At 33.3% G+C, this 21,115-nt stretch overlaps 1 protein-coding gene across 1 annotated transcript in view; it reads right to left on the bottom strand.

The window, feature by feature from the left end:
- The window catches only part of LOC145690931 (cilia- and flagella-associated protein 43), a 190,326-nt gene that overhangs the window by 48,795 nt on the left and 120,416 nt on the right, over positions 1-21,115 (bottom strand). Inside the window, exons 18-20 of the mRNA XM_081766380.1 lie at positions 15,277-15,423; positions 5,392-5,546; positions 2,689-2,883 (exon numbers count right to left, since the gene is read on the bottom strand). Coding sequence (XP_081622506.1) covers positions 2,689-2,883; positions 5,392-5,546; positions 15,277-15,423 — 497 coding nt within the window. The remainder of the gene's footprint in view (positions 1-2,688; positions 2,884-5,391; positions 5,547-15,276; positions 15,424-21,115) is intronic.

The following is a 21,115-nucleotide window of genomic DNA, read 5'->3' as shown; positions in this document are numbered from 1 at the left end:
CCCTTCCTACTCTATTGTTACGTCACTGGTTCTTTGACTGATTCTCTAATTCGAATTTAGCCTACTGTAAGGAATCGCTACTTTGAAGAGCTTTAGGTATTAGACCTACTTGAAACTACTTGAAACTAAAATTTCTTTGATGTCTCCTAATAATTTTGAACAGTGGTTCTCAACGTGGTAATTCTCGTTTCCAAAGGAGACGCTGGATGGGCTTTACGATATGTGATTCTTTGAAATTTACTGGCTAACGAGAGGTGCGCAAGAAAATTTTACACTGACCCACCTTCATATATCGTATAGCGATGAAATTTTGCATGTATAATACTGCATACCTATGTAGATCAGGTAGTAATGTACAGCTCGTAACTGCATATCTCTGGCGCATATTCATACCCAGGGTCGTGCATATCTCTGGCCAAGATTCGTGCAGTGAATGGGTGCGTTGTTTTCCACGAGGCGGACACTTTTTGTCAGTATGCTACGCTTTGGGATTTTACAGAATCCCGCAACGCACGCAGCAGCGAGGCATAGTATATCCTGCTAATTGTGGTACCCTTTGCCTCGAAAGCAAGTGTTAATAACCCATGCTGGTCCCAAATAAACGTGATCATCATTTTGGTCGCTCAGAGTTGCATACATACTTTCTGTGGTGGTGGTACGTCGGCACGCTGTCATTGGTTTGATTAGGTTTTCCCTGACTTTCTTCACTTCCACCAGGTGAATTTTGGAAGAGTACCTTCTAGAAGGCCAGGGCCAGTTCCTTCTCAAATCCTAGATCGACCTAAAGGACTGATGTGACCCGGGATTTGGAGGTGCGAACCCTTCCTTGAGTCATTCTCTTGCATAAATACATGCATAAAAACGTAGTCAAACCAATGACACCATGCAGATGTACTACCACCAAGGGAAGTCTGTGTTCAACTCTGAGCGACCAAAGTGATGATCATTTTATTTGGGATTAGCATGGATCATGTTTGTTAAACTCAAAGACAATCAATTAATCAACCAAGGAGGCGCTAGGCTCGAAAAGATTGAGAACCACTGATTTAGAGAAATTTCGAGTGAAGAAAAGAAGATGCAGTTTTAAAATTAAAATATGAGCTTTGCTCAGATGTGTTCGCATTATAATAACTTGAACCCGTGCACATGTTTTTCGTTCTTTTTTCGAAAACTAAGGAGTAACAAAACAAAATGCCATTTTCTTTATCCCGTATTATTTTATGGAGAATTCGTAGAATAAAACTTTCTTGCCAACTTCGCTATTGTATAACAATAACACAGTGCCGTATTTAGGAGTTTGTTTCGGAGACAGGGGCGAAATCCAAAATAGAAATAAACCTTGTTTTATTATTATATTATGTACTACATAAGAAATGGAGAGAACGTAAATTTTTTTAAGAGGAAGGGTCTCAATACCTATAAGTCTTTGTAAATACACCTCTGAGTAATTCTGACCATTCCCGCTCCCTACCCATCCAAAAGTGCTCGTCTACAGATTTTTTTTTTTTTTTTTTTCTGAAAGAAACCTTGCTTCCTTGTCATCTCTAAACTCCCTTAAGTGTTCCTTAAGTCTAATGATAACATTCTTTTAGTCATGTCTAAATATGAAATAGTACAAGGACATATAATTTCGTAAATCCTGGGTATAGAGTGTATATTCTCAAAATAATAATAATAAAAAAAAAACCCTAACACAACATGAAAAATCTAAAATTAGTTATGGCAACATTGAATTTCAAAAATTGTAAGATAGCATTCAGAAGATTTCTAAGGAGATTTGCTGGTTAATAAAATAGACATCTTAGATTTATACATCTTAAGGAATCTTACCTTTTAGAAGTCCTGGAAAAAAATGTATGTGTATGTTGAGTATCTAGATTAAGGTGAACCGCAATATATTATTTTTTTAAATGTTGATACCCGTCTTTCGCATTTCGTTATAAGAAGTGTTTCGATTATTAGTTACGAAGTGGTGTGTTTTAGTTTACAGACATTTTGATTTCATAGTTCCGCTGAACTTGAAGCATTTTAATAAGTGACCAATTATTTTCACAAGATGGACTAAGTCTACCTATTACTGAGGAAGTACATAGTTCATCTTTTCGAAATATACACCAAAAATTCTTTGGTAATTATAGAAACATATCGCAGATAAGTAAAATAGAATACAATGTAAACAAATGTTACTTAGGTAATTCTTTATCGTAGGTATCGTATCGTAGGTAATTACTCGTAGGTAATTATCTATCTAAAGTACCCAAATCTGTATTGAACTTTGATTTTGGGTTTATATGACTTTATTATAGATCATCAAAAGGTTTCTGTATATAATGTTGATCCTTTGCATATCATACGAAAATGAGCATTTCTTTGATAATACATCAATGTATGCATATTAACGGTCACATGCATCAACGTACGCACTAATTTATATAAAGCAGCAAATATTGTTACCTGTGTAGTGCGTCAAGAGTTACTATTTTTCCTGTTATATATTTCGCAAACACCATTGTTTGCTTATTCATGTAGTTCTCCGGATTATTTCTTAAATTGCTGAAGTATGTGAAATATATAATAGGAGAATAATAACCCTTCATGTGCCATACAGGTAATAATATTCACTCTTTTATTTCTGTAATAGTTTGTACCTGAAACTCTTTTTTATTGATATTTCTATAATAAACTTACTTGTAAAATTTATGCAAATCTTCAATTACTGCTGCTGTTTGATCGGTGAATTCTTTCTTAAATGATTTCTCCAGAGTTTTGTCCTTAGCTACAAGTTGCTCGTACTTAAACCGACCTTCATTTACTTCATGTAGTAGTTTAGCTATAATGTTTGTTAAGTTTGTTATAAATCTTTGGTTTGCCCCTAACTGCTCTCTGTAAAATTATATTAAATCAACAAAAGTGTGAGTAAGTACACATGTAAAACAATCAAATTGGAGTTGAGTTGATTATTATTACCATATTCTGAAATGCCAAAATGGTGACAAACACACACATCTACATGGTTAATTTGTTATATTAACATTAACTTTCGCAATAATAAGAATAATAAAAACAATTCAAGAAATAGAATCACAATGTGCCTAGGTTTAACTATTTCAAACCGGAAGCATTTATACGGAAGGAACGGAAAATGTAGCCAACATGACGCGGTACGATAGATTGTCATGCTAAGTAGCCAATCCCTACATTCCTCGATGAGGGTTGTTACCAATATAGTAGCTCATATTAGGAAGATAATATACTTGAGTTTAGAAAATGTGGACAAAGCAAGGAATTTCGGAAAATGTATGCGGACGGAAATTTTTGATCTAAAAATGTGGACATAAATACTGACGTATAGGAACCCCAGTGATAAATAAACTTTCCATAAAAAAAAATCAATTATGCACATATAAAGAGTTCTTCGTTATTTCCAGTAATTTTTTCTTGCCACTCTGGTTATTTCACCAATTATTTAATTGTTGTTCATTCCCATTAATCATTTCTTCCTTCAGCCTATAAAATATGAGCGTAGTACACTGATTGAGATAAAAGGGAACGAAAAGAGTAGCAGAGAGAGAGATAAGAATCATTAGTGCTAACATGGTACAATATTAAAGAGTAGGAAATCGATAATAGTAAATTTGGAAATAGAAGAAATATCACCAGTGGTGTGGCTCAGTTAGTTTGCTCAAACTGCTTGTTAAATTTCTCTCTCTCTCCACTTCTAAATCCAATATTTACTTATTATTATTATTATTATTATTATTATTATTATTATTATTATTATTATTATTATTATTATTATTATTATTATTATTATTATTATTATTATTATTATTATTATTATTATTATTATTATTATTATTGTTGTTGTTGACCAGTAGTATTTTTGAGAACTTAGTATAAATGTTTTCTTTCCAGTTTTAAAGAGAGAATTAAGATATATTTTCTACAGCATATGATCAATGGAAAAGTAATTTTCGCTGTATAGACGTAATTCGTTTCTATAAAGTTTTCTGTCAAAAACACAACTTTGCGTTGCACTCACGTAAACCGATACGAAAAGAAACTCCTTTTTGTGTGTGTGTGTGTTTTGATACTCACACAGGATTCACTATCGTGTTTCAATTGTCACGAGTCTCATTGGGTTGCGTTAACACAACTCAAAACGATAATTGCTTATATCAGGATTAGTTGTATAATGGTCTCCCTGTATCAGGACCTTAGAGTTGCAATAAAAATAATTTTCTAAACAGTTACAAATACCTGATTCTATGATGTAGAATGATATCAAAGAAATAAATCAATAAATGTATATGTACTAAACAAGTTGGTCATATCCTAATGTAAACTGATTAGCCTAATTAAATGAAATATCTATCTATGTACAGGGTGGTCCAAATGTCTTGTCATTCCCTACAGAGAGGTGTAAAAATAATAGAATAATAGAATAATATCGAACTCATGCATTGGGTTTCGTTGATCACTATTACTCACACATCGAGGAGGTCCGCAAGAACACCGGCACAAAATGATGGGACGCGATGTCCTGTGTTTTTTACGAATCGTTGCCTTGTTGATGTTGCAAAAACTACCTTAACAACATCCCACAAAAAGTTGCCACACGACGTGAGGTCTGGACATCCGGAAGGCCAATCGAGAAGTGCTGGAAGTTGTGATCCTTAGTCTATTTCTATCACGGAAAACTTCACATAGTGATAACATAATGGGATGGTGCACCAACTTGTTGAACCAAAATCATTTAGATCGACATTCAACCTACGTGGAGTTGTGGAACACACCAATTTCTTAACATGTCTGTAGTAAATTACGAATACTGATTAATACGACCGTCGAAGAAATAGAGTCCTATTAAGCGCTTACTTGATATCGTGGCCCACATCATTACATGCAGAGGTTATAATCTAGTTCATCATAATAGTGCGAATTTTCTTTGCTCCAGAAACAAATACACTATTGTAGACAGTGATAAGACATTTGAACCACCTTGTTGAATAAACTTTCTGCAAATTTCAAATAGAAAAGCTGCACTTAACATTACATGTAAAATAATCATAGATATTTGGAGAGAAACATTTCTGATATATGAAGATCCACACAACAGACCTATGTCAAGGGTTAAAAGAGTTACGCAAGAAGAAATAGTAATATTAAATAAGAAATTACATTTAGAAGCAAAATAAAGTGAATTGAAAAAGAAAAACAACCAGCGGAACGAGTTTGTTATGACTAATTCTGACGTATGAGTGAATAAGTCTTAGCAAGTGTATGAACGTCCAAATAAAGAACTGCATTATGCTTCCAATGAATTTTACTGTGTTTCTTATTTCTTTAAAATTACTAAGGGAATTTAAATGCAAATAACATAATACTCACTCAATATCTCGCTCTTTTGCTTCTAACGTTGCTCGTCTGTAGTTATTCAGTTTCATCCTTGACATTTTTAATAACTCCTGAAAAACTGCTGCTTCGTATTTCAAGCGTAGTTTCAATAAATTCATCAGAGTGTCATCGAATCTTTTCATGCCTTCCTAATGTTATTTAAATAAAAGAAACAACAAAGTTAAATCCCACGTACAAAGCCTTCCTTCATATACCAACAAAGTAAGTTTTCTTGCTATTTCATAGCCATTATAGTTGAGTTGATTTTGGGTTTAATGTCCCTTTCAGCAGCGAGGCTATATGAGACAGGACCTACTGATTAACGTGGAATCCGAACTACATGAGCTCCCGTCGGGAATCGAACGCGCGTCTTCCACGCCAAAGGCGCCTACGCTAACCGCTTAGCCACAAGGAACTCCATAGTCATGATAGAACTGAGGTAGTAGGACTGTCAAGCAAATTATTTTCTTGTGAAAGGTACGCGACATAAGCTTCGACAAACACACTGAATATTGTAACTCATGTCATTCTCTTCTTGTTGTTTACTTTTCATACTTTATGATTGCGAAGATAGAAAACACATATCAGGTCATCTAGAAAGTATTGAACATTTAGAGGTTCAAAATTGAGAATTCATTTATTGTTACTTGAAAATAACATTGAGAAACCACATACACAATTATGTTCAATGACTGTTTGCCATTTTCCCAGCAACACCATTATCCCGTTTCTATAGAACTTTTTTTCTAAGTGGCACGTGGCTTTCACAGGTCTCTTTTGAAGCTAACTTAAAGAATTCAGAGAGTTTTGCAGATACCGAAACAAATTATAATCTGACGGTGTCAGATCCGAGCTATATGGTGGATGCATTAAACCTCCTAACAGTTCTTTCGATTTCTGACGGGTCGTTAAAGATATATATGCGGTCTGGTATTGTCAGTGTAATATACGACACCATTTCTGTTGACCAGTTCTGGTCGTTTCTTTTGAATGGCTAGTTATACTAATTGCCGACAGCACAGAACCGAGTCTATCGTTCTGCCTCTGCGGCAATAGCTCGTAATGCATGATGCCCTTTCAATCCCACCAAAACACACTATTACCTTCACAGCGTCAGTGTGGCTTTTGCCACAGACTGTGAAGCCTCTCCTCTCTTGCTCATTATCCTCGCAGGTTATCTACTTAGCATTACTTGTTATCAACCGCTTCAGAAATGGCTCAAGTTAGTTACGTTTCGATAGAGATTCGCAGATAGAAATTCGATCGAGTAAATGTATTTTGAGTCAGATTATGTAGAAACAAATCGACTAACTTCTTTCTATAGCAGCTTTCTCTAACACTCTTTTAGTGATGGACGTTTAGATCATTGGCAATTCCATAACTGCTTATATGCTGGTCTTGCTGGACTTTTGCCAGCATGTCATCCAGTTTTTCTATAATTGGTCGCCCATTGCGAGGAGCATCATGGACATCGGAATTTTCAGAACAAAAGTGACTGAACCATCTTTTGGTTGTTGCTTTTAATGCCGTACTCTTCACTAGCCTGCACAACATTAGCGTCTTTATCGAAATAAAATAGCAGAATGTAGTAGAGTTTTGCAGAAAGTCCACTCATTTTCACGATGCGATACCTTACGTCTGATTCTATGAATTCCAACGCTTTTTGTACATCTGCTTGATTCAATTGTCAGCTGCCAAATGGTGTTAGGCCTGACATGTTGCGACTCATATACTCCGAGATTTGGAGCATGAACGCCCTCGTGCGCAAAAGACTCAATACTTTTGAGACTGCCGGATATTAAAACTTTAATAAGCCAATGCCTATGTTTTGTACTGTCATTGTTTGTGTTGAGTACAAATAATTTTTCTTTAAGTCTAACGCGTCAAACAGCGAATGAAATTCGGAAGATGTAAAGAGTTATTTGAATTAATAATAACTTCCACGTGATTATATGGTTAGCGTATGGGTCTTTGGCACGGCAGATTCGAGAGGAACTCATGTCATTCGGATTCCAGGTTAAGCTATAGGCCCACGTCTCATATGACCTCGCTGCTGAACGGAAGAAATTAAGTATAGAAAACCCCGATCAGGGCTTAAGATCTAGCAATGACTACAAAAAATTGAAGAAAGATAAAAAGAAAAAGGAGAGAATGACTTTTGAAACAGCGTCTTAGTTTCGCCCTTCCTTTGCGGCAGTTCCCATCAGCAGTAGTAAACATGTGAAATAAAACATATGTCAAGTGAATGACACGATAAACACGATAAAATTGAAATATAAGATAATTTCGAATGTCATAACTACTAATTTCTTCGGTTGAATATTATCAAAATAAGCCTAACGTTTAATATAAATGTAAACAACAAAGACATACCGTTAAAGTCCTACTGGGTCTTAAGAAACAATATGGAAAATATATCGAAGGAACTTTGTGTTTTCATTCAAGCTCATGTGACGCAGGGACTGTATGGAATTGTGAAATACTCACGATTCTACTTCGTTTTAGTTATATCATGCTTCTGATAAACCATTTTAATATATCGAGTTTTGAACAAAAGTCTATTATATTCTTATGAAATCAAAATCAACATAACAAAAGATACTTTCAAGCTTCCATTTGTCTAACTTGATTTTATTTTTTAATGTGGTCAAACTGAAGATATATAGAGATAAACCAAAACATTAACGACAACCTACGTTCTATATTGCTTCTTCGTTAGCTTAATTTTGTAATTTAAGCTAATTATTGTACGTAATTTGTTTATCGACTGTGTTTGTGAAGAAATGTTTTAGGTAAGTCGGACGGAGTAATAACTGTGGTAGCTATGGGACGCAGACAGAGTTTGCCACAATTTAGGAGATTGTTGTACCGCATTTTCCCAGTCTACGACAAATGCTCTTACATTTTTACGATGATACTAGCAAGCGAATATGTGACCAATTGATGTCCAATAAACTCTACAATACAGATCGTAAGTCAATGGGTCCATTTTGTCACCAGGTATTACGCAAACTGCAGATCCTGTACTACTGCGTCCTGCTTAGTAATTCATGTTGGCAATCGAATGATTTCTAGTTGATTTGTTGGTTTCGAGTTTAACATCTCTTCTCAGTACTGAGACTAAATGAACCTACAGCTTAATGTAGAATTCGAACCACATGAACTCTCACCGGGAATCAAACCCGGATTTCCTGTACAGAAGGTACGTATGCTAACCATATAGCATTGAGTGAGCTCTCAATGTTTCTAGTGAAACAAAAATCTGTCTTCAGAGATATGGTATACATTTATCTCATTGTTAATTAATTTCACTTCTTTATGATAACTGGATCGATTGGGATAGTTTGCAAATGTAGGTCTAATGTGTACAGAAAGCACTTGTTGGGCGTAAGTGACACCAATTGATGTACAGAAATGGCTTTGACCAACATGTGGTAGAATGAACCTTATTTAGCATAGATGAGTTATTATGCAGATCACAGTTAATATCTTTACGTGAAAACCAACAGGTGGATCTATATTATGGTTATTTATTGAAACGTCAGATAGATATAGTTTATTATTTATTTATTTGCTTTCCCGCCTTATAAACTACGAGTTTATGGTTTCGTCAGAAAATACAAAGTGTTTAAAATAACACTTTACAGACTCAAATGATAGTACAACACAACAATAATACTAAAAAAATAAGTTAAAAATTTTAAACATTAATTCATGTTTATAATATATTTTATTGATATACGAATTAATTTTTAATCTTCTTACATAGAAAGACCTGATTAGGGGTATTCTTCTATTATATTATAGAATGGGTGATTTTGTAACAATAATTCAAACTGTTTTTAAACTGCAAATTTGGCAGAACTTTAAGGATTATTGTATAGTTTTATTCCCATGTAGTGCAACGAGTTTCGAGAACTTGTTAACCCGAAATTTTGTACAGGAATGTGATTGGTGATTCTACTGTTCAAGCCAAAGTGTGTCGTTCTTAATGACTCCAAAGTTAGGATTTTATTGAGTTTAGTATGAAGTACTTCATTCCAAAAGTGAATAAGTATGATCACGTGTTAAACTTTCCTATCTAAGTGCATGTGTTAAATATATTTGCAGAAATGTCTTTTCCATCATTGAAATTTATTATTATTATTATTATTATTTTTTATGTTGAATTGATTCACTTTTACCAGTTTTATAAGTTGAGCTATTGAATTATCAAACATATCACTGGTGGCTCCAGGGGGTACGATGGGATTGCTGTACTCCCTATTGTTTCACGGATGCCAGAGCAATATGAAGGCAGAAAAGAAGCGGAAATGTTAATATCTCCAGATACTTGTGCAGAAATGTTAATATTTTGGATTGTATTGATAGATTCAAGTCGTATGGTTCTCATAGGCTTCTTTTGTAAACTTCGCTGTTTACCTTGGTATGTATAACATGCACAAACACTTCAGTACAAATTGAGGAAAATTAAATAAATTTCACTGGTGCCACATGAGAAATGTAGATTTCTTCTATTTAGAGTGAGCTGTAAGCTGTGTGGTAATATTTTGGAAAGTAGGACAGAAATCAGTGATTTAGGGGTAATACTCAATCATAAGTTAACTGTCGTCATTCGGAACATATTGTAAAATGTTTTAACTCATCATATATTATGTCTTATTATAACAAATACAAAAGAAATTAACAATATAGAGGCATTAATAGTTTCGTTAAAAGGATCCTTTTTACTATTGCTGTATACACAAACTACAATTCAAAAAAGTGCTTATGTTAATTTTACTGTATTATTAAACTTAATTTAAAATAAAGAATACAAATACTACATATATATACTTACTAGAAGTAATTTAGAAATTCATACCCAAATTTTATTATAAAAACTATCAATGGATTAATGGAAAATCAGGAAATTTTAAAATCATTCAGATTCGATGTGAACAAATATAGCTTATGCACTATATAGGTTTACTTTGCAGTAAATTGCTAATTAGTCACGTCATTTTGAAAATGTATTGTAATATGGTACTGAATATGAAAGGCGGTGAGAAACTGTGTAATGGATTTTCATTCTGTATAAATATAGGGAGCACTGTTTTGTTTATCGTATTCCTTGTTCACGAATTCTAAAGCCGCTGGTGAAATGTATGTTCTTCAGAATTTTTGAGATTTCAACCAAAATGCTTATATCATTAACAAAAAGGACACTTTTCATTGGTATCTATATAACTAGAAAGTTCATTTATATAACTCATAGTATAGAACCTAAATTTGGTCCTTGTGAGGCTCCGTGGTAATTATCCCTTATCTGTGATTTGATTGTTCCTATTTCAATGTATGATTAATTAGATAAGATTGGAAGCATAGGTTAACATAATTTCTGATTTCATAATTATTTCATTTACTTACTAGAATTTCGTGATAAACAATGTCAAAAGTTTTTGAGATCAGAACAGTTCCATACATGTATTTTTTTTTTTTTTGTTTCTATTTTATTTTGTTGCTTCTGTATATGTATCACTTAGAAAAGCAGCAGCTACGGGACTGTTAATTCATTTGTATTTCCTAAAGCCAAATTTACTATTTGTGAAGATATCATTATTATTATTATTATTATTATTGTTGTTGTTATTATTATTATTATTATTATTATTATTATTATTATTATTATTATTATTATTATTATTATTATTATTATTATTATTATTATTATTATTATTATTATGTTTACAATAAAGTAAAGATTGAAATTAATATAAACCAACATGGATTTATGGCTGGTAAATCTGTAATAACTAATTTAGCAAGTCTTATGCATTATACGCTTCCAGTTATTTGGGCTGGTGTTTAAGTTGACGCTATTTACTTAGACTTTGCTAAGGCATTTGATAAATTATCACATCACTTATTGATACACAAATTGAAAAAATATAACTTGCCTAATTGTGTTATTGATTGGTTGATTTCATATTTAAATGAAAGGAAATTTGTGGTAAAATATAAAGGGAAACTGTCTGCCATTCATAGTAATACCTCCAGGGTACCCGGGGTTCTAATCTTGGTCCTCTATTGTTTTTGCTGTATATTAATGACATTTGTGTTGATTTAACTTGTAAATATCTGTTATATGCTGATGGCGTTAAAATTTTCAGTCAAATTAAGTCCAAACAAAATCAAGATACTTTGCAAAAAAAAAAATATAGATATCATAGTGAAATGGTCCGAAGAGTATTCCCTACCCCTGAACTTTAATAAAACGCAAGGAATAGCATTTTCGAGAGAAGTTAACCCTTCCATCTACAAATACAGGATAGGAAATCAACATATCCAATTCGTTAAGCATGTTAGAAATTTAGGAGTAATATTAGATGAAAAATTGCTTTTTCAGAAAAATCTTCAGGTTGTAATCTCCAAAGCTAGAAGGAATTTAACAATGCTCAAACGGTTATGCAGAAACTTTACTAATATTAACACCTGAAAAACTCTCTATATGTGCAATGTTAGATCTCATCTTGAATATTGTACGGTAATTTGGAATAGTGAAGCAAAATATTTTAGTTTTTCGATTGAACCAGTTCAAAATTCATTCCTAGCCTGGTTAAAATGGAAGTTTAAAGAAATAGGAGAGGCGAGCTTGTCAGACATAAGGGCGGATTTTATTCTTACCTTTCTGTCTAACAGGCGTCAGCTCTTTGATTTGTAATTTTTTCATGTAATTCTGCATGGAGATTTTGTTCTGGAGAACTTTTTCTCTTTAAAGATTCCTCACAGATATATTAGGAAATTTGTTTCGTTTATTAGTAAATATCTAATTAGGTCTCCAATATATAAAAGTATAGAAAGAGCTAATAACTTTTATCCGGTTCTTGGTTTGTTTCATAAGAGTTTCAAGAAGGTGCGTGAATTATTTTTTAATTTTTTAAATAAAGTATGAAATGTCTCAGTATTTTTAGGCTTTCATCTGATTGTCTTAATTTTGTTTTGTATTTTCACTAAATACTGTATGGATTTGTTTTATATATATAGTGTATTTTTTTTAAAAATCAAATTGTAAGAACCTTTTTAATTCTGAACAGATACACATGTTTGTTTCTTATTTTTATTGTATTTCTGGAGGTCATTTTCATAAAGTTTGAAAGGTGCCATTTGAAAGATCCTTTTATGTTTTGTTAGGTTTTTATTCTCTCGTCTTTTATTTTTCTATCATCTTTTCTTTTCTTCTATGCTTAATTCCTTCTTTACTACGAATACTGCACTTTTTTTTTATCTTGGTCATGGATTTTTTGTCATATGTAATCTTCATTTTTTCTATGCTTCTTTATTTTCGTCATTATTACTAGCCTTATCAATCAGTGTATTTTACTTGATGTGTTTAACTTAGATATATTTGTTTTCAATTTCACGGTTCCCACTCATTTTCCAAGATCAAATTCCCTGACTTTTCCAGGTTTTCCAGGTCACTTCTCAGAAATTTCCAGGTATACCATTTTGTAGCACATATTTGTACCGGTGCATAGAAAAATAGAATTTGCACATGAAGGAAAAGTAACAAAACTTTATAAAATTATGAAATGCCCCCTACCAAATAGCTGGATAAGGCAAAAAGTGAAATCTGGTAACTTAAAGAAATATGAAAATAACCTGTACGCTATTTATGTACATTTTCTGGTCAATAATGTTGCCAATGAATTTGTGAAAGTGCTCAACATTTTCAATCTGAGCCTGACTTCACTTTTCACTCTGAATGGGGTATGGCTGTTATTTTTATTTATTGCTACAAGTATTCTATAATTTTTCCTTTTCACAGAAGTAATTATAGTAAATATTTACAATCGTTGAAGTTCTTAATTAACGGATTCAGAAGTTAAAACATTTTATCACCAGTTTGACTATTTGTGAGGCTTATTACAGACTACAGATATATATTTTCTGTCTGTCAAGAGAGCTTTCTGCACTGATGATACTTAATTACAAAAAATTTCTCAAGTCTGATAATTTCTTATCAATGTCTGCTTCCTCGCGAGATAAAGTTGTAATAACCTTGGACTTCTTAGCTTCAAGTTCTCTTATTTGAGATTGAATGTTTCTCTTCTGCAGTCTCTTTCTATGTTCATCTGATTGTTCACTTTTCTTTTTTTGTAATGCATCTGTATATCTTGAGTGGGAGCAACGTACATATTGCAGCATCTTGTTGGTCACGTTCACTTTTAATGGACCACCCTCTGCATAAACTGAGTCATGCACCATTCTTTGAGCCACAACTGTCTCTTCATGCAAATTTTCCACTAGTAAGTCTTTGTTAATAGAAAATCCACTTTCAACATTCGCGTTGCCATGCGAAAGTGTTAATTTCACGACATATCACAATTCCTTTCTTTGTTGTTTGTTAATATGTTTCCGTACATTTGACAAAGATTATCATTTTCAAGAGAAAATTCCTTGAGTTGCTGATGGACTTTAGTATCTGAAAGAAATTAGGTGTACTGCTGTTTTCCACATTTGCTTGGGTTGAAGATATGTGGTTATTATTCAACATTAGAAATGCAAAAGTCAAACACATTCATGAATTAACCCAGGAAATGCCCTGTTATATTTTTTTAAAGTGGAAATATTAAACTACTGGCTTCAGTAGCAAGAGTTACCACCTCTTTCAAGCATTTGTCATTACATAAGAAATGCCTGCTGTAGCTAAATGAAATTTAAACAATAAGTTATGAAATTCCCTGACTTTTACAGGTTTTCAGACATTTTAGTGAAATTCCCTGACTTTTCCAGGACATTTTTGTGCTAAGCTGGATTCCCTGACACAACTAAAACGGAACAATGAAAACACGGAAGTGTCAAGTCGTATAAAACTTTACGGTTGACAGATTCCGGGGTCTTTCTACTCTATCATTATCAGGAATTGGTCAGACGGAATCTTTGTCCAATTTCAAAATTTTACTAATCAGGTGTGGTTGTTTGTTGCCACTCAGAAGATACAACACAACTTCTTCAGATCATCACCTTCATCAACTTGATCAGGTTCATCGCCACCGATTGAGAACATTAGCTCAACTCCACAAATAGAAGAAGAAGGCGGCAAGGGTGCTACGGACCAGTTGAAAATTAAGGTTGTCTTGCTCATATGTACAATTGCATTCCTTGGCAAATCGTGTGATCTATTCAGACACTTGAACACTCACATTTCAACAATTTCTAAAGAACTGAAATCACAGTAAACCTTTTAAACGAAAAATGCATTTATGTTTTTATTTATACCATAAGGGTTAGGCTGGTTTGAAGTAACTACTCACAACGGAGTGTGGGTGAAATTTGCTCACTCTCATTGGTATTGAAAAATAAGTAGTTTATCTCGCCCCTAAACCATACGAAAGAGAGATGGAACGAAATTATTATTATTATTATTATTATTATTATTATTATTATTATTATTATTATTATTATTATTATTATTATTATTATTATTATTATTATTAGAAAAAGTATTATTTTGTAATACATAACTTTTTCTAAACTCTGGAAAAGATAGATAAGATGGAAAAAGAACTGTACTTTTCTGGGTTGATCTCTTTTGTGTATAGGTTTTATTTTCTGCAAATTCTGAATAGGAAGATCTGAAATATTCCTGTTTGGAGTGATGAATTGTATATATTAGTTAAATATGCATCCAGCACTTCACGTTAGCGAGTGTACCACTGTTATGCAAAGCAAAGAAAGCTCTATGAAAGAAGGAGAATATGTAGGCGTCTTTCCTTTGATGTGTCAGGTAACTTTGTCCAACGTGAAGCATTAAATCTATACATTAGACATGTTGTGACAACAGTTTATATTCGGTTTCCAATTATTGAAAGAAAAGATTAAAATGTTTATATTTACATTTACGGAAAGTCTCAATTTTCCAAATTCTGCATATAGCATCCTGCGGTATTTTTCACGATCACAGTTTAGCATTTTTACTTTTTCTTCGTATTGCTTTATAGCTCTCAAATCTTCCTCTGTCCAGTTTTCCGGGAGTTTAGCATGCTGTAAAAGATCAAAATCAATATATCACAACTAACAAATTTCTCATGTCTACAAACTACGTCATCTATATCACTTGTTTACACATTTAGATACAGTTTGTTTCAGTTTAATTCCTTACACGGTCACTTGTATGAAGTTTTTAGACACAGTTTCTGTATATCCAACAAGGTTTAGACAATTAGCTAAGATAACTATTAAAATTAAATAGAAACAAAACTTGTATAAATCGGATGACTTATATCTACCTAACATATACATTTCATAATGACGTTCCTGCAATTTAACTCTTCTAGTACCTGTATTCTGGCTAGCTAGTGTGTTGGGAACCTGGCATATGCAAGATTATCTTGTATGATGGTTAGTACACCCACCAATTGCATAGGTTCCAGTTTCGGGCATGATTCAGTGCCCTGGCAAATGCTCTGACGACTACTAATGTCCTTACATATGAGTGAAAAATAAATTAGTCTAAAATATAGTTTGATCTAATGTTAAATTGCAGGTCCAAGTTTCATATTACCCCAATGCTGAAAGGAGACGTTAAACTGCAGATAAAAGATCTTTAATAGTGTATATGTGTATTTAACTCAAAAAATTCTGAACCAATTTCAATGAAATTTCTATTAATGGGTTTCGCAATCTCAGAAAAATATAGGGTACCAATCACTACACTTATACTTTACGGACTTGACCAAATGCAAAAGATGGAACAAGTATAGAAGTCGAATAATAACTAATCTCTTTTCATTCATTCTTCTCATTATGAAATGTGTGAATCTACTATGTTCTAATGCGAGAAGCATCGTTAGGCGACTTCACGATTATTTAGGTATACATAATTTATTCTCTTGATCAGCAAAACATTCGCAAGTCCTTGGTGCAGAAGTACAACAGTTGCCATTTGGAATATCACAAAGATGAAACTTCAATAGTAGAACTGTAAATAGAGCATCAGGGAAAAGATTGGACTTAATTAACTGCCTGAAACATATTAAACAGTTGAAACGTGTAGACTGTAACATTTCGAGAAGCTTATAGACTTACTAAACACTGAAACATCCGTCGGTTTTTCACAAGATCATGTCACACGTGGAAATATTTTTCAAACAAATTCAACGGTAAAATACAGATATAGTTCAAGTAGATGGTCAGGATACAGCATTAACGGGAACGAATTTAAGAAGTTCGTAATGGAGATTTCAAGCATTTTTACAGAAAGAAAGATCCTTCCAAGAGATGCAGAGGATATAACAGACATGCTGCTACCAAGAAATTTTATGGTATTATTTTACTTCAGTCATTTGATCATTTTCAGTTTCTCAACCAGGAAGTAGCAGCTAAACTTATGGACCATCATAAGTTTCCCTCTTGTCAATAACGGGTCACAAATTACATCGTTACAGTTTCCATTTATTCTGTTTATCATGCTCTACAATGTTTCTATTTTGTCTATGGTCATATGTTTAATTTTATTATCCATATTGATCTGTATTGGCCTTTTTTTTTTTTTTTTTTTTTTTTTTAATCTTGTCATTTTTGCTTAGAATACGTTTGTTAACGATATCATTCGTGATATTATCTATTATTGGTTGTGTTCAAAGCTAATTCCATGCTTAAATGTGTTTGTATCTTTTACCTAGTGTGTGATTAAGTGTCAGATTTCCATGATATCTGTCAAACTCAAGATTTAGAGGGTTCTGTCTTTGTAAATGATCCATGAACTATTTTCTTTTTCAAAAAATTATAAACCTTATGAAGATTAAATTCGCAATTTATATAATAAAACCAACAGAATTTGGATACAGAATCTCCGTAATATTGTTTTATAAATAAGAAATATCAAAAATAAGAAGAAAATAAGGACATCGATGACCATTTCTGCTTTAATTTAACTACTTGTAAATGATTTAACTTCCAAACTATGCTATACATAAGTGTTGGAAGTAGATAGAACGACTTTCTCCGTCCGTCCATCTGTTGACAAGTATCAGAGCAAAAACGGTAAGAAATATCGAGATGTGGTTTTCTGCAATTGATTCAGCGTCCCGAGGATAGGTTTTGTCTCCTTCATTAACTCTCTATTCAAACCGGAAGTGGTTCGGATTAGTCATTTCCGTTTTATTACTTACCTCCATAGAACAAAATGGTATTAGATAGCGATAAGCGGTTTTCTGCAGACGATTCAGGATGTCAAGAGAACATACCATCGCAACCCGCAATACTATACCAAAAAGGAAATAGCTGAAATTTACTATTACTTCCAGTTTTAATACTGATTTGCAAAAGCAAAAACAGTAAGAGATATCGAGATGTGCTTTATTTTATTTATTTATTTATTTTTTTTTATTTATTTTATTTTATTTTATTATTATTATTATTATTTTTTTTAATTGATTCAGCTTTCTAAGAATATATCACCTCCCTTTACCATCTATTCAATCCGGAATTGGCTCAAATTAGCGATTTCTAGCTTCAACCTTTATCGCCATAGAACAAAAACCGTAAAGCCTAGTGAGTGATGGCTTTTGATATGGCTTCAGGCCCAGACTGGCCCAGGTGGCTAGGCGGCAATCGCCGCCCGGACAGGGGCCAAATCAAAAGCGGGCCAAATGAAAATTTTAATAATAAAGAGAGAAGGTCAGGAGAAAGTGGAAAAATATGGAAAAGGTGTGCGACAACTAAATTCTTGTGAACAGTCACGCCGGCAATCTGCATACATCAAGCTCTTTGAGCGCTTCATTAAAATTTTATCGCTACTCACGTCCCTATAAAGTAAGAATGAGCCATGCCAGCTTCAGAGTCATGTCAGTGCAAGTAAAAATAATAGTGAAATCCAACACGCTTCCTATTCCGGTATATAAAAGGGAACTCAAAGTATAGTGGCCTGATAGTACAATTTTTGAGAGTTTAGTTTCTTGGTCCAGGAAAAATAACAATTTGAAACCCAACAGGAAGAGATCTGAGATCATAGGTTGAGCCGTCGCCTCTGTAACAAGATCCTGTGGTTTTGCCATTGTTTAGTCACACATAAATATTTGCTTTCATCTTTCAATAGTGGCCAATTTTATCAGCCAAGAAGTCGAGCCGCGGTCAGTTATTTAAAGTCTGTTACTATGAGGTAGTATGTCCTTTTCGTGTCCTTTACCGCGGGAGCGGAGGTTAGTGCTATTGTAACGAGTGGATTATGAATTCGGACTTCTTGAATCTATAGTATTCATAAGTGAAAAATGATTAAATTCTTTGTACGTAGATGTTTCTTTTAAATAAAACTGTGGCTGCTATTGAACCCGGCTTCACGGCTGTCGTTGCGTATTCATACACTACAATTGCTATTACAGTAAGAACTGGATATAGACATAAACTTGGAATATAATTACATAAATCGAAATGAAAATTCATTACACCAATTTCTGGAGCAATATTAAGATTTACTATTGATAATTTCTTTCCTAATCTTTTATCACGTTGCAACCACAGTAGATGATTCCATTACGATCACCCTGTAGGTCTGTATGTGCACACGATTTGCATAAATACACACAATCTGGGTATTTGACATAGTTCGTGAACGACAAATGCTTACTGATATTAACGTCCTTACGAAAAGATTTTGTCGTGCTTGTTCCAGAAGGTATATTCCTTCCCGGAAAAATATTTCGGGCTATGTGCAGTGGGCGTTCCTTTGCAGCTTATCGTACCCCTTGTTCACGAATACTGAAACCGCATTTTATTCAATGAAATCGGGTCTCTAGTAGAAAAGATTCTCTAAATCAATAATTTGAGAGGTACCACATTCTCTTAATGTTCTAAAATAGCCTTTAACTTTTGTTCTCTTTAGTTTACCTAATCTTCTGTAAATAGGGGCCTGTAGAAGAAAGAAGGGTTTGCTGTTATTAAGGACGCCCTTTTTCCACCTTAATTGCTTATATATTGATTATTTTTCGATGTTCTACAAGTATGCAAAGTTTCATTCAAATTGGTGAGTGACACTTCCGTAAGTCTCCTTGTTAGTGCAATATCCACGTAAACATGGAAAGAAGCACCCTTGGACATAAACATTCATTTCCCTGACTAAAAGAAAAGGAGACCTATTTCTCTAGGTAATTCCACTCACTAGATGCAAGAGACGAAATAAAAAGAGGTTTCCCTACTCTCTCTCTCCATTTACAAGACCTAACAGTTTTCGAGCTTTAAGCTAAAACTACTACTCTCGACTGGAAATCACTCGAGTTTATATAAGGGTGAGAAAATACACAAAAAAAGGTGTGTCTGACTATGAATTTAGCTATTTAAGAAGCAAAAGTTTAAAAAAAAAAAAAAGTTTAAGAAAGAGAATTAACTATATAAGAAGATTAACACAAGATAAAGTTAACACATATGACAAAATAATAATAACATGGTACTTAACATTTAGACAATTTAAATATATGAATTAACGTTTAAAGCATTAAACCAGGTCTGGCTTTTCCAACCATAATATATATAATAACATATTTACATATTCAAGATTAACATAACTACTATATTTAATTAATTATGTATTATATTTAATATACATAACACAGAACAAGCCAGCCAATATATATATATATAAACAGCAAGGGACACTAAATGTCTTTTGCGAGTGGAAATCGAATCCAGTATTACGCTTTCTAACCATTTGACTATAACGAACGCATTGTTATGATTAACTCTACGTAAACCTGAATGTTATTCTAAATCACAGGACTTTGGACGGTAGTAAAATTACCTCCGAACTATTCGAAAAGTCAAGGATCTGTAATTAGTGTCACCGCATCTACCAGAATCAGTTCATCGAAGGAGAAAAAAAAAGTTATTGTATTACAAAGGAGTCATATATTCAAATCTTGAGACTACTTCCAACACTTTTCTCACAAGTGCTCTCCATATACATGGAGTTCCGTCAGATTGAAAAGGCAGGGCACACAGTGGAATCCCTCTGTCAGTGCGTTACTGTTTCATATTAATGTTTATGGGGAGAAACACGATACATAATTTTTAAACAACAAAATAGTTCGTTCACAGGGACAGTGTAGTCTAAATTGTGTATATCAACTAAAAATCGAAGTTACAGGAAAATACTTTCTTCAATCATGCAATACATTAATATTTTCATATTGAATAGTTCCTGTCATTAATTTCATTATAAGAAGTCCACAGATATAACTGTATTAGATCGTCATAAGCAATACAGTCATTCCTCGTTTTAACGAATAAAAAAGATGCCGATTGTCAGTAAGTTCCGACACTTAGTCTGTACTGGCTGTTACTCTCAATTACATTACCACTAAAGAGAAATAATACAGTGCTGTACTTTTGATCAAGCACACTATCCACTATGACAGTGTAAAAATACGTATTACTGTATGTTGTAAATGCATTATAGTTAGTGTTTTTTTCAGGCATGTTTTTTCTCGGGAGGGGGGGGGAGTGCCCTCAGAGGACATAAGGTCAATGCGTACTAGAATAGTACCAGCAGTGGGAGATAGTTTCAGAATACAATAAATAAATAAACATTTTAATATTGTTACTTTGCAAGTGGTCATATTGAAGCTATTGTTTTTTTCTTCATATTTAGAGAGATTAGGTGGTACCTTATGACTGTAACTCCCAACCTTGAACAGATATGTGACAACGGAAGGTCTTGTTGCATGTACCGTAAAACGGGGCT

The sequence above is a fragment of the Thermobia domestica genome, chromosome 1 (genome assembly GCF_964235325.1).
Source record: "Thermobia domestica chromosome 1, izTheDome1.hap1.1, whole genome shotgun sequence".
Classification (NCBI taxonomy): Eukaryota; Metazoa; Arthropoda; class Insecta; order Zygentoma; family Lepismatidae; genus Thermobia; species Thermobia domestica.
The sequence above is the reverse complement of the archived record's forward strand: the minus strand, read 5'-3'. Positions and strand labels throughout refer to the sequence as shown.